General features: G+C 34.2%; 1 protein-coding gene across 1 annotated transcript in view; it reads left to right on the plus strand.

Moving 5' to 3' along the window:
• Positions 1–527: 527 nt before the first annotated feature.
• SLF1 (SMC5-SMC6 complex localization factor 1) overlaps positions 528–14,299 on the plus strand; it is a gene marked incomplete at its 5' end in the record, with an annotated part of 57,649 nt that continues 43,877 nt past the window's right edge. The window contains 5 exon segments of the mRNA XM_082651255.1: positions 528–641; positions 810–885; positions 2,244–2,484; positions 7,834–7,996; positions 13,539–13,682. Coding sequence (XP_082507381.1) covers positions 528–641; positions 810–885; positions 2,244–2,484; positions 7,834–7,996; positions 13,539–13,682 — 738 coding nt within the window.

Below are 14,299 nucleotides of genomic sequence, written 5' to 3' on the forward strand. Positions count from 1 at the left end.
CCTACTATACTAAATTATTTGTTGTAAGTGCTGTGGTACCATAAGTTTATCAAGTTCTCCATTGATTTATAAATATTCTTCAATATCTGTCCACAGACACTTTTAAAAGTTAGTATGAGATCTGAGGGTGTCGTTGTCCACAAGTGTCCTTGTTTCCAACGCTCTTAGCAAAAACAATACTTTTAAAATGAAGCTAATATTATGCTAAAATTTTATAAGTATCAGTCTTTTTCTGAAGAGTTACATTCATCATTGTGTTTTAGTGGCAAGTAATGTAGTAATGCAAGCTTTCATTGTTCAGACCAGAAAACAAATCTCACTTTATATACAGCCACATTTTGAGAAGATCGCTTTTAAAACTAATTTCTATTGCACATAGGCAGTTTGAACATTGATATTTACAATTAAGCCTTATATATTAAGTAGTTTTAGTTTTTATTTTTAGTATTCGTAGTTAATAAAAAATAATGTCAACCCTGTGAATACTATCTTTAACATATGTGGTCTTCTTTATGTGTATATGTTAGATGGAAGATGGTGCCCCAAAGCATATTATCCAGATGACAGGATTTAAGATGGAAGAAAAAGAAGCTCTAGGCAAATTGCTTTTAAAACTAGATTGCACTTTTATCAAGAGTGAGGTGAGTACAGTAACTTAAAAAGTTCAAGATATAGTTGAAGAATAACTGCAATTAAAATGTTGGCCTAAGAATGATAAAATGCACCCTTGATATTGCAAGAATAGAAAAAATACCTTAAAAAGGAAATCTTCCGAAGTAACATTTTTTCATGTGGATTTTTCCTTCCAGAAGTACAAAAATTGTACACATCTAATAGCTGAACGCCTGTGTAAGAGTGAGAAGTTTTTAGCAGCTTGTGCAGCAGGTAAGTTAACTACCTTCCTCTCACCTTTGAAAAAAAAATCTTCATGGTGAAGAAAAAGTACCTTAATCTCTGGGAAGATAGTGTGTTTATTATATCAAACGTAAATGTGGTTCTTATATTTTTCTGAAAATACTTGTTTATTTATTTGGTTGCACCCAGTCTTAGTTGCGGCCCCAAGGCTCCTTTAGTTGCAGCTCCAGGACTCCTTAGTTGTGGCATGTGAACTCTTAGTTGCAGCACGCATGTGGGATCTAGTTCCCTGACCAGGGATCGAACCTGGGCGCCCTGCATTGGGAGTGCGGAGTCTTATCCACTGCGCCCCCAGGGAAGTCCCTGAAGATATTTGTTTGATATAATATTTTTGCTTTGATTTTCTGAATAGAACTTTGTAACACTTGAAAAACGTATTAAAGAGGCAGAAATATTTACTTCACCTAGTAAGTGCTTCATCTAAGAAAAAATATTTTAATAAAAAGGTTTGGCACAAAATGCCGCCCCCCCCCCCAAAAAAAATCTTTTGTTGAAGCCTCAGCGATTTGCAGTCAAGTTTCTTTTCTTTGATCTATCATTGGAAGAGTTACTGTTTTTGCTCTCTTGCTCCTGTTTCCCCTGCCATCCATGCTATGAAGCAATCATTCTATTTTATTTTTCTAAGATTTTAAATTCGATAAACCTAAATTAGGGCTTAGTGTCTTCTGCCTTTGTCACTATTGATGTTTTTCATATACTTTTCTCTCCTGTGATTGATTTGGCATATCATTAGTCCACTTGTTTTACTTTTTTTTTTTTTTTGCAGTATTTAACTCAGGTGAATTTACCATTTTTTAGAATAACTTACCATAAAAAAAATTTGTATTCATTATTACCTACACAAATGAAAACATATATTTTCCCTGCTGTTTAAAAAGATCGTTGATGCCCAGATCAGAATGTTGTTACATATCCTAGAAAATTCTCTAACTCAGTTAATTTGTTTTATATAGTGTAACAATGCTGTAAACATTATTGGAAAAGTTTTTGGTATAGCAGGAAGAATATAAACCTCACTCAAAATGGTGAATAATAATAGTAGTCATAATTTAAGTAGTACCACATTTTATTAATCCTTTGGTTTATATTTTACTTAGTAACAGTTAGAATTAAAATTATTTATTACGGGAAAGTTTACATACAATGTTCAGTGATGTTGTAAGCCTTTCACTATCAAAAAATTTAGGAAAACATAGTTCAAAAATAACATTGGCAATGTAGAAAAAGGTGTTGAAAAAGGCCAAATTTTATTTGATATTTGGTCTTTATTGTTTACCATTTATCAGAACAAAAATTCTTCTGTGACTGACAGTTCATTTGCTTTCTAGGAAAGTGGGTACTAACTAAGGACTACATAATTCATAGTGCCAAAAGTGGCAAATGGCTTGATGAAACAACTTACGAATGGGGATATAAAATTGAAAAAGACTCCCATTATTCACCTCAAATGCAGTCTGCACCTAAAAGATGGCGTGAAGAACTGAAACGCACTGGTGCTCCAGGAGCCTTCCATAGATGGAAAGTTGTCCTCCTTGTTAGAGCTGATAAACGAAGTGATTCTCTTGTAAGGTGAGATTTCATAGAAGCTAAAGCAGTGAATGTGAAAACAATTTTGGTTTGCTTAAATATCTTTTTGTATTTCTTTGCAATTATTCATTTATTCCAAATGAGCCTTGATGATTTACTCTTTGATCTCCTAGTTAAGCCATTCTGCACTTCTAAGCGTATGTGTCTGATGGAACAAAATCTGTTTTATAAGTTTTGCATTATTCTCAGGGTCTCTGTTTCACTTTACATGTTATTTCTTTGCAAACTCAAGTAAAATCTTTATTTTAAATTGGAAGATATTTGTTTTCAGTTGTGAAGCACTTACAGTTTTTTGTAAGTGAAGTATTACGTTAAACAAAGGCTTTTTTCTAGGTTTATGTGGTGTAGTCTTCATGGTTCATACTGTTTCCATCATAATTTCATTTCTTTTTATCTTTTACACCATATTTTAAGAAGACTTCTTATTGGGTAAACTGTATTCTTAGACTGCTGTGACTCTTTTTGCCGGGAGAGCATGGTCTAAGGGCTTTTTGTTACCTTTACCGAAGTGTAATTTATAGACCATAAAATGCACAGATTTTAAGTGTACGTTTTGATGAGTTTGGACAAATTTATGCATCCATGTTACCCATACTACAATCAAGATTTGTAACATTTACATCATCATAAAATATTCCCTTGTGTTTTTGTACATTTAATTCTGCACCACCAAACCAAACAACCACTAATTTCTTTTTTGTCACTGTACATTAGATTTGTCTTTTTTAGAGGTTCATATAAATGGGATCATACTGTATATACTCCTTTGATGTAGCTTCATTTGCCTGCCTTGTTATTTTTGAGATTCATCCATGTTGTTGTGTGTATCAGCAGTTCCTTTCTTTTTGTTACTGAGTAGTATTCCACTCTATGTATATATCACAGTCTGTTTATTCACCCATGGATGGACATATGGGGTTTTTTTGGTTTTGATTTGGTTTTGCTAATATGAATGAAGTGGCTATGAACATTTGAGTACGAGTCTTCACGTAGATGTGTTTTTATTTCTCTTGGGTAAATATCCAGGAGTGAAATTGCTTGCTCAGATGGCAGTTGTACATTTAACATTATGAGAAAATGCCAAACTGTTTTCCAACTTGTTGTACCATTTTACATTCCCACTAACAATGTATGAGAGTTCCAATTGTTCTGTAATTACTTTGGAACTATTGTCCAAAAATGAGGTGACCATATTTGTGTGGTCTATTTCTGAACTTCTTACTGTTCCATTGATATCTATATCTACTTTACACCAAGAATACACTGTTTTGGTTACTATAGTATTATAGTGAGTCTTGAAATCAGGTCTTGTGAGTCTTCCAACTTTGTCTTTTTCAAAATTGTTTTGGTGATTCTGGATCCTTTATATTTCCGTATGCATTTTAGAATCAGCTTGTCAACTTCTACAAAAAAACAAGCTGGGATTTTTATTGAAATTGTGTTGAATCTGTAGATCAAATTGGGAAGAATTGAGATCTTAATATTGAGTCATCCTATCAGTAGACTCTGTTTCTCTCCAGGGCTTCTTTAATTTCTGTCATTAATATAGTTTTTGTTGTATAAACCTTGCACATATTTTGTTAAATTTAATTCTATGTACTTCATACTTTGGGATGCTATTATAATGGATATTTTTGGGGATGCTATTATAATGGATATTTTTATATCCATTAATTGATTTTTCTCCTTTAGTCTGTTAATATGGTAAATTATTTTGATCAATTCTTAAATGTTAAATGAAACTTGTATTCCTGAGAGAAATTCCACTTCACTGTAGTGTATTGTCCATTTTTAATAATTGCTGATTCTATTTATAAATATTTTGTTGAGAATTTTTGTATCCTCAATCTGATAAATGACATCTATGAAAAAATCTAAACAATATCATGAATTTTTTTTTTCCACCATAATTGGGAACAAGACAAGAATGCCCCCTCTGACCATTAATGTTCAGGATTTTACTAGAGGTACTAGCCAGTGCAATAAGGCAAAGAAAATAAATAAGAGGCATAGAGTTGGAAATAAAGAAATAAGAATACTTGGTTTTATTTCCAAAAGACGTGTTCATATACCAAATAATTTACTAAAAAAAGCTATTAGAACTAATTAATAACTTTAATCAAGATCACAGGATAATAAGTGACTAAATAAAAATTGTGTTTTATATGCTAGTGATGCAGTTGGAAATTAAAATTGAAAAAGCAACACAACTCTTGGTTTTTGGTGATTTGATTATGTATCCATATATATGTGTGTGCATTTTGTTTATTGTTTATTATTCATGTTACTTGCTTGGAGTTCTCTTAGCTTTTTAGGGAAACGGGAGTTTTTATCTTTTTTAATTTTGTGAAATTCTTGGCCATTATCTTGTAAATATTGAATTGGCCAAAAAGTTCGTTCGGGACTTTCCATAATACCTTATGGAAAAAGGGGATGCTATTATAAATATATCAGCTCTGAAAGTTTTTGTCTGCACCTATTGAGATAATTGGCTTTTCTCCTTTATTCTGTTAATATGGTAAATTATTTTGATCAATTCTTAAATGTTAAACCAAACTTGTATTCCTGAGAGAAATTCTACTTCATTGTAGTGTATTATCCATTTTTAATAATTGCTGATTCTATTTACTGATTCTATTTCCATGAGATCTTATGGAAAAAACCCGAATGAACTTTTTGGCCAGCCCAATATTTGTTCTATTGTGTTCTTCTTCTGTAGATCCATTACCCATATTTTAGACCATTTGATTCCGTTCCACAGTATTTGCTTTCTCTGTTCTGTTTTTTTTTCCCTTCGTGTGTGTGTGTGTGTGTGTGTGTGTGTGTGTGTGTGTGTTTCAGTTGGATACTTACTATTGACTTATCAGGTTCAATGATTTCTTCCTCAGTTTTGTGCAGTCTATTGATAAGCCTATCAAAGAAATTCTTCTTTGATATAGTATCTTAATTCTACCTTTTTGATTGTACTATCTTCTGAATTTCCCATATGTTCGTGCAGATTGTCCACCTATTCTATTATATCTTTTAACATGTCATTCACAAGTTATTTTAAAGTCACTTTTTTAAACTTTCAACATGTGGATCATCTCTCTGTGCTCTTTATTGTTTTATCTCTTGACAATGGTTTGGTTGTTGGGTTTTTTTCCCATTTTTGTGTATGTCTTGTGTTTTTGTTTTGTTTTGTTTTGCATACATAGACATTCCCTATAGAAGAACAGTAGAGGCTGAGGTGAATAATGTTAATATCCAAAAATGGACCTACTTGTAAGGCAGTTAGTATGGGATCGTTGAGTTAATCTTGTCAATTGTTGAGCTGGCTTTGGGTTTTGTTAGTGCTATTTTCATCTTCAGCGCATCATTTCATTTTATTCCAGCAGTGGTTTACAGTTCCCTTGTGCTTAGCGTGGGGCCTGTGATGCTGGAGGTTTTTTAATCAGTGTTCTTTATTCATTCTCAGCTTTCGGTAGTCCCTTTACTACTTCATCACAGAAGGGCTCTTCATATTCTTCCCCTCTTGCTTCCTACTCATTTCTAGGTTGGGGAGTAAGGGTTGGTGTGTTTTCGTTTTGTTGGATAGGCTTTAGTCTTAAGCATTCTTCATGTTCTTGGTCTCTGGGGTTGGGATATACCAATTCATTGCTTCTGTCTCAATTTCCCATGGCAGCCAAATTCTCCCTTGTATTGTGGGCAGGGTCTTGGGTAAGAGATTTTCTAGCATCTGCCCCAGCATTAGGTCTCTGCTTTGTATTAGTGCAGGAACCCAGGCCCAAGTGTCATTCCTGCCCCTTCTCCAGGGACAGGTGGCTTTTGCTTCTATCCTTTATCCCATTTTTTTTTTTTTTTTGGCTGCACAGCAGGAAGTTTTCCTACCCCTTTCCCAAAGGCAGATGAGTTTTACTTCTGCTCTTAAAACAAAAGCAGTGCATCTTTTCCTGGGTTCTGAAATAGAAGACTTTCTTACCTTACCCAAATAACTTAAGGCTTTTGCTTTATATGAGAGATAGATCCAGGGAAGTGGGCCTGGTTTTACATCTATCTCTTGTTGGCAGGCAGTCCCCACTGGCCCACCTTCGCTAACAATGGGGTTCCTGCTGTTACCTGCCCCTAATCTTTTTCATGAATACTTAATACATGCTGGTGGCAAAGAGCTTGCAACTGAGGGGGGCCCTTCCATGTGTCAGGGACTCTCAGTTATTCTAAACTTTCATGCTGCCTACACTTGGCCTTTAAATTTATTAAGATTTTACCTGATTCTTGCCTGCATTTATGGTGGCTACTTCTCTCTGGTGTTCTGGCAAAAGTGAAATAGTTTGGGTATCCAGTCTCTTCACAAAGGTGCTTATCACTCTTTCGGAAATTCAATTTCTTGGTTGGCTTATTATCTCAGTTCTCTGATAGGTTCATGAAAAGTTATGATTTTGTGGATTATTTGGCTTTTTTCTTACTGTCAGGTTGTAGTAGTGTTCTCTTGGCTTTCTAAATCCTCTGCAGTAACGAGTTTTCATGAAACTTTTGGGTGTGTTTGTGCCTGTGTGTCTGTGTCTGTGTGTCTTCTGAGCCTAAATGTAAAATGTATTTCTTAATGTAGATCAAAGTTATTAAACTTTTTCAAAAGCTAATTTTTAGAAGAAGTTTGGCAAGTTTAGTTCTGTTTTTTTGTGGTCCAGAATGATTTCCTTGGAGGTATGTTGTCTTCTGAGGTAAATACTTTCTTAGAATTCTTGCATTGTTTTTTTTTTTTTGGCTTATAGAGGTGACTTTTCCTTAGGAAATAAACTTAGTGTTCTATTTTTTTTTATTCATCACACCACCACCCCCACTCCCTGCTGCTTTCCCCCCTTGTAAACTTAGTATTCTTGATTCTTAAAAACTTTTCCCATATCAAGAAACAGATAAGTAGAGGGAATAGCATGATTTCTCAAACACATCTGTTCTGAAAAACTTAAAATTTAGGAAATTATTGCAATAGTTATTCTCCGTGGCACTCAAATAGACCAAAGGAATTAATTCCTTTCAGAAAGATCTGCTCCTACTCCTAGGAAGTAATTGATTTAGATAATTTGACTAAACATACTTTCTTTTTGTTTGTTTGTTTGTTTGCGGTACGTGGGCCTCTCACTGTTGTGGCCTCTCCCGTTGCGGAGCACAGGCTCCGGACGCGCAGGCTCAGCGGCCCTGGCTCACAGGCCTAGCCGCTCCACGGCATGTGGGATCTGCCTGGACCGGGGCACAAACCCGTGTCCCCTGCATCGGCAGGCGGACTCTCAACCACTGCGCCACCAGGGAAGCCCCATACTTTCTTTTTAATATACTTTCTACATTTTCATTTAGAGTTTTGGAGGCTGGAAAAGCAAATGTTATTTTACCAAAAAATTCGCCAAGTGGAATAACTCATGTGATTGCCAGTAATGCGAGAATCAAGGCTGAACAAGAAAAAGATAACTTTAAGGCTCCATTTTATCCAATTCAGTATCTAGGAGATTTTCTTTTAGAGGTAAGTAAAAAACAAACAAAAAATTAGTAAACATTTTTAAATGTTTATTTTATAAAATATTGATACAGTGAAATGTAAAAATCAAATTATGTTCTGAGTTTTGAAAGTGCGGTTAGAATTAAAATGACATTTTTAAGACAGTTGCTCTCAATTAAATATTTGAGAGTATTTCTAATAAATCTGAAAAGAACTTATTAAATTTAAAATTTGTCTTATTTTAAGTCTCTACTTTTGTTTTCAGTGCTTTGGTGATGTTTATTACAAAATAATTTTAAGCATTTTAAACCAGAGTATAAATAAAACAGCAGTGGGCTATAGTATCATATGAGAATTCTTCGGTATTTTCCCATTGGAAAAGAGGGAGCTGTTTCTAAGAATTTAGAAATATTTTCCTGTCCTTTTCCTCCACCTACATCTCCTCACTTGGTGCACATACCACTCCTTAAGTAGTTTGAATGGAAATAACCCTAGAAGAATTGCTCTAAAGGTAAGCAAAGAAGAATTTTTAAGAAGCGTCACTTAAGGTGGAAGAGAACCTGCAGTATGTCTAAAAACTGAACCTTGGTCTTCTAGGAAAACTTAGCACCTTCTTCAGTGTTTCCCATCTCGATAGATACTATACAACCTTTTGTCTAATAATTTATGTTAGAAACCTGGGAATCACCCTTGAAACCTTCCTTTCCTTTATTCCCCACATCTTGTCAATTACCAAGTCCTATTGATTTTATTTCAAATACTTCTTGAATAAACTGCTTCTCTTCTGTACTGACATCATATTGAGTTCATCCTCTTTGCCCTGTGCTCCTGGAATCAACTCCTATTATTCTCCCTATTGTTCTACTTCTTTACTTTTGCTAATTTCCTAGTAACTCTTACTTTTCTTTCTCTAGTCCATTCAGCTTCATCCAGAAGTAACATCTAAAATGCTCTTTCTAAAATAATTCTGATGCTGTCTCTCTCCTACTTAAAACTGTCCAATGGCTTCCCATTGCCCTTAGGATAAAGTTGTAAACCTCTAATACAGCTTTAAGTTAGCACAGGGTTCCTGTCACTCCTACCTTTGCAACTATAGCCTGCTCTACTTTTTCCTATGCTCACTATACTATAACACAACTGCCTTCTTCCAGTTTCTTAAACAGGCTAGGCTACTTCCTACCTCAGTGTCTTCTGAAAAGCTATTTTCTCTTCCTAAAAAGGTCCTTTCCACTATTCTCTCATTCCCTATGCCTGCCTACTTCCTGCTTAATCAGTTTGCAGTTATAATGCTGCCTCTTCAAGGAAGCCTCCCTGGCCCCTTATTAAAATAGTTAGGTTCACCTCTAATGTGTTCTGATATCACTATTTTGCTTTATAGTACTCATCACAGTTGTAATTAATTGGCTGATTACTTGGTTCATGTCTTTTTCCCCACCTAAACCAAAAGCACTGTGTCATCAAGGATGATGTCTGTCTTTTCCATAGTTATATCTGAATCATCTTGCATAAAGCCTAGCACATGAGTTCTCATTTTATATTTGTTAGATTAATAGAGAAATTATGAACAACCCTTGAGTATTCCAAGAGTAGATGTAATATACCATCGTATAATTACCTTTCCCTACTGAGTAGCGGCAGTGTGGATTGGAAATTTGACCTTAGTTCAGAGGATGGATCTGCTTGGACTATGGATAATCTCATTGTCCTTGACAGTGATTGGTCTAGGAATGGGCATGTCAACCAGTTCTGATTCATGGGACATGAAGAGAGGTATGTAAGAGCTTCTGGGAAGTTTATTTCTCATTCTGAAACGAGCCTCTGGCAGCCTGGCATCTGCTAAATGTAAACATGGAAAAATGAAACGAAACCGTAATTACTACTGGCAGCCATTCTTTGACCATGAGGAGAAGTAGCCTTAGGTTGAAACCAATCTTGTAGACAGCAAAGTGTAGAGACAGAATGTAGACTCTTGTAGAGATACTTGAGTTGCTGGATTAATCAACCCTGAAACCTGACTTAGCAATGGACCATATTGCCATTCTGTGAGGTAACAATTTCCATGTTGTTTACGTTAGTTTGAATTGGTTTTCTATTATTTGCAGCCTAAAGCATCCTATCTGATCTACCTAACTGAACAGTTTAAAGTTAGTATTAACTCTCAACAGAATGAAAACCATTCTTAACTAAATTAGAAAAAGTATCTGAATTTCCCTTTCTCTATGGAAAGAAATGAACAAAATGTAATACGTATTATGCTTTCTCCATAATCGTATTTTGCAGTAATCTGACACAATAAGATTCAGCTTCTGAAGTACTAGAGGGCATTAGTATATCAAGCAAAAATAATAGACAATCTCTAACTTATATTTGTTTTTAGAATACATTGTTTTGTAAGCTCTAGATTAGACAGCTAAGAGTTAGTTCATAACCATTCATTCCAAATGAGGCATTTTGTGATCCCTTCTGAGGATAAGATAGTTAACTTCATTTTGATGTCTTGCTTTTCTTCTACCTCTCTGGCATAGAATATAATACATTCCTCATTAGATGGATTCTGAAGTGTCCTTTAAGAAGAGTTGCCATATAAAATGACTGAGTCAAAAGTAACAATTGAGCAATTGTTTAAAAAATAGTTGTGTTTAACCTACTTAACTTTTTGGAAAGCCACTTAGTAACAGAATCAGGAATTATTTAGTTCAGGTTTATAGATACTTGCTGAAGACTTTTGCTGTACCAGTCATTATGCTATGCACTATAGAAAATGAATAAGACCACCTGCCAGACTTCAAAAACAAAATGTGGCATAAACAGAATGTGGAAACTGTTAATTACAATTTAGTATGTATTGTGCAAGGTATAGAAATACAGAAGAGCAAGTGACTAATGTATCTAAATTGTTTGGCCCAAGGAAGATGTCACAAAAAGGCGAGAATACTTAGGAATACTCAAAACTTCTTTTGATTATCTGTCCAAGAAATAAAATAGAATGATCCACAGAAAAGTCTTATGGAAATATATTAGTAATTGCAAAAACATACACTTTTTGTTCCAGATCAACTAATTGTTGACCTAGATTTGTAACTTATTACTTCTTTAACCATAGGGAAGTCATTTATTCTGTGACCGAATATCTTTCTTTGCATGTAGAAGGTAATACCTACCTTACTTTGGTTGTTATACAACTGTTACTCTAAGCCATTATTTATTGAGTGATTACTGTGTGCCAGGCACGATGCTAAGCATTTTACACACTTAATCTTATTTTAAACCTTATGTTCCTGTGTGGTATGCACTATGGCCTCATTTTACAGTTAGTGAAATGGCATATAATTGAATTTAATAATTTTCCCATGATCTCACAGCTATCGTATGTCAGACCAAAAATTGAAGACCAAGCACTCAAAAACTTTAAAGGCTGCTCTCCTCGAGTCTCCCTTTACTTTTCTCATTTTGAGTATTATTAGGTTTCCTTGATAATAGGAAGGTCTCTTTCTGGGTAGTTAAAAATACTTAATGCTGTAGAGATTACCATATGCTAGTAGTCAGTCTAGTTAAGAACCATGTAGAACACTCTGGGAATTCCCTAGTGGTCCAATGGTTAGGACTTGGCGCTTCCACTACAGGGGGCCTGGGTTCAATCCCTGGTTGGGGAACTAAGATCCCACAAGCCACGCAGTGTGGCCCCTCCAAAAAAAAAGAACCATGTAGAGTACTCAAAAGATGCTTGTTCTAATTACTTTATCTCTCTGGCTCTCCATCCAGTCTTGTGAATTCATTCAAGTTGTGTGGCAAATGCCATGGCTGAATCAAGGAATAAGACCTGAGACCAAAGCATATCCATACCTATTTTAAGACAGAAAACAAAGTCAAATATGTGAATCAGAAGCCAGGGCAACTATCATTTCCACACTGTGCTGCCCTATCTTAGGTAATAGAATAATTTACTGAATTAATAGGCTTTTGGTCATCTGTTTGTAACATAGCATTATACTATACAAGGGAGATTAGACATGGTACTCTCTTCCTAGATCATATAGGAGACAAACACCTAACACAATGCCTAGTGTATTGTTGGCACTAAAATTTTATAAAATAAGGAATAAGTAATGAATATTTACAGAAAAATAATGCCCATATCTTTCATAAGAGTAGCTGGTTGGAGAGAGTGTGGCTTGGAGACAATTACATGTTGATCATTTGTTTAGTGCTATAAAAATAGATTATTTTTAAAAATTTTCCAAATGTCATCGTTTATCACGTTGTGATTTTTAATTATTTAAATAGGGTACTTGAATCATACATTCTAATTCACAGATCAGTATATAGCATCTTAATAGTCAGAATTAGAAAACAGTATGTTCTTCCCTAGTTGCTAATGATAATGGTATGTTCTTTTGCGTATGTATTCTGTGTAACTGGAAACTATATGGGATTAATTCATCCTGTATTTTAGACATTTCTTGATGATCTAAGCCTGAGGATTTATCCTCTTTGTCAACCATGTAAAATTTGAAGCCAGAAACTCAGTTTATCCCCATTAAAGTTGTTCTTAATGAAAATTGTACATTCAGAGTAATACTTTCTTTGATTCCAGGAATAAGACAGAAGAAAAGTCTTCATTTTTCATGGCTTTCAATTTCACTTTTCTGAGTAACTAAAGAAATTTAATCAGCTACTCTCAGGGATTGTTGTCTGGTTGCAAGATTGCAAGCTGCTAAAGGGCCCTCATATCCATATAGGAAGCCCAGTACAAGTGAAAGGGAACCAAAGATCACACCATAGGCCTTAACCACATTTCATCTATATCATGATTGTTCCCTAGGAGGACAATGATTCTCCACTCTCTTTGTGTAAAGATGGTGAATCTTTGAATACTCTTGCATAATAAATACTTGAATTCATCTTTACTCTCAATTCTTTATCTTACTAAACTTCGAGAATTTTATGTATAAGTACATATGCAACTATATTTTAAATTATTATTGGTAGGTAGTTAAAAATTCAGTTTGGATTCCTTAACAAGAGAAATAAATGTGTTTGAGATAGAGTTAGGTGAAGATAATTGCTTACTAATGTTCAAGTAAAATAAGAGCTGTGAATTCAACTATTAGCCTATTTTCTTCTCTGTATGATAGATGTGCAAATAAGAAGTCTTACTAGTAAAAAGCTGAAAAATAATCTGAGAAATAATCTATAATCAGAAAATGTTGAAGTAGATTGTAACTTTAACTTGGTAAGGGACTAGATAAAATAGTTTTGTTCATGATTATTCATAAAAAGGGCTGCTTGTTACTAGACCAACAGAGCATTAGCTTTCCTTGAGATACATTATTATTATTTTATTATTTGGGACCTTTGTTGTAATGATTTTTTTTTTCCCTTCAAGGAACTTACTACTGTTTAATAACCTTTGATTTAGAAGAGTGCATTTTTTTTAGAAGAGTGCATTCTTGTACCTACTTGTTTGACTACCAAAATATTTTGCAATTATAAAGTTGGATACCATAAAGAGTACATAATGTTGAAATCATACTTAATTGATTGCCTAAACCATTTTTACATACAGAAAGAGATTCAGAATGATGAAGATTCCCAAACCAGTTCTGTTTGGAATAACCACAGCAATCAAGAAAAAAACAAAGATTTCAGGAAAGATATGGGATTTCTTGAAATGAAAGGTGCCTTAAAAGAGATCATGTACAGAACCCAGGTAACACTTTATACTCTAAAAATATCTTACATTTCTGATTTTTCTTACAAAATTTGTGAGAGGCATTATTTGGTGGAAATAAGAATGATTTTGGAATCACAGAGCTGGTATTTGAACCCAGCTCTGATTTACAGTCTATAATGTGAACATATTGGGATATTGTCCATGTCTCTATTTTGAGGCTCTTATTGAAATAATATATATGTACATATGGAAATTCACAGTTCCTAATACATAGTGTGTTCTCAACACATGGTAATTACTTAAAACAACTCGGTATGTTGAATGTAACGTGTGTCTTACAAAGGATTCATCAATATATGTATTCATATTCATGGTCTAAAGTCAAGTATTTTACTGCATATAGATCAAGTTTTTTTAAATGGCACAAGTGAATTCCAGTATGATTAAATATGGAAAACCAAAAAACATGAAGGACTCTGAACTTAGAGCAATGAAAAGTACGTTAAGAAAGCATATTTGTGGCTCTCAACTAAAATTTTTCAGTTAGTAGGAGCAACCAAAAAAGACATTATTAGTTCTACCCTCGAAGACTTAATGTTCAGTTATGTTCAGTTTCATACTTTTTTTTATAAAAGAGACTCTCTAATTGGTTT

Source organism: Grampus griseus, assembly GCF_964374135.1.
Source record: "Grampus griseus genome assembly, chromosome: 3".
In the NCBI taxonomy this organism is placed as follows: domain Eukaryota; kingdom Metazoa; phylum Chordata; class Mammalia; order Artiodactyla; family Delphinidae; genus Grampus; species Grampus griseus.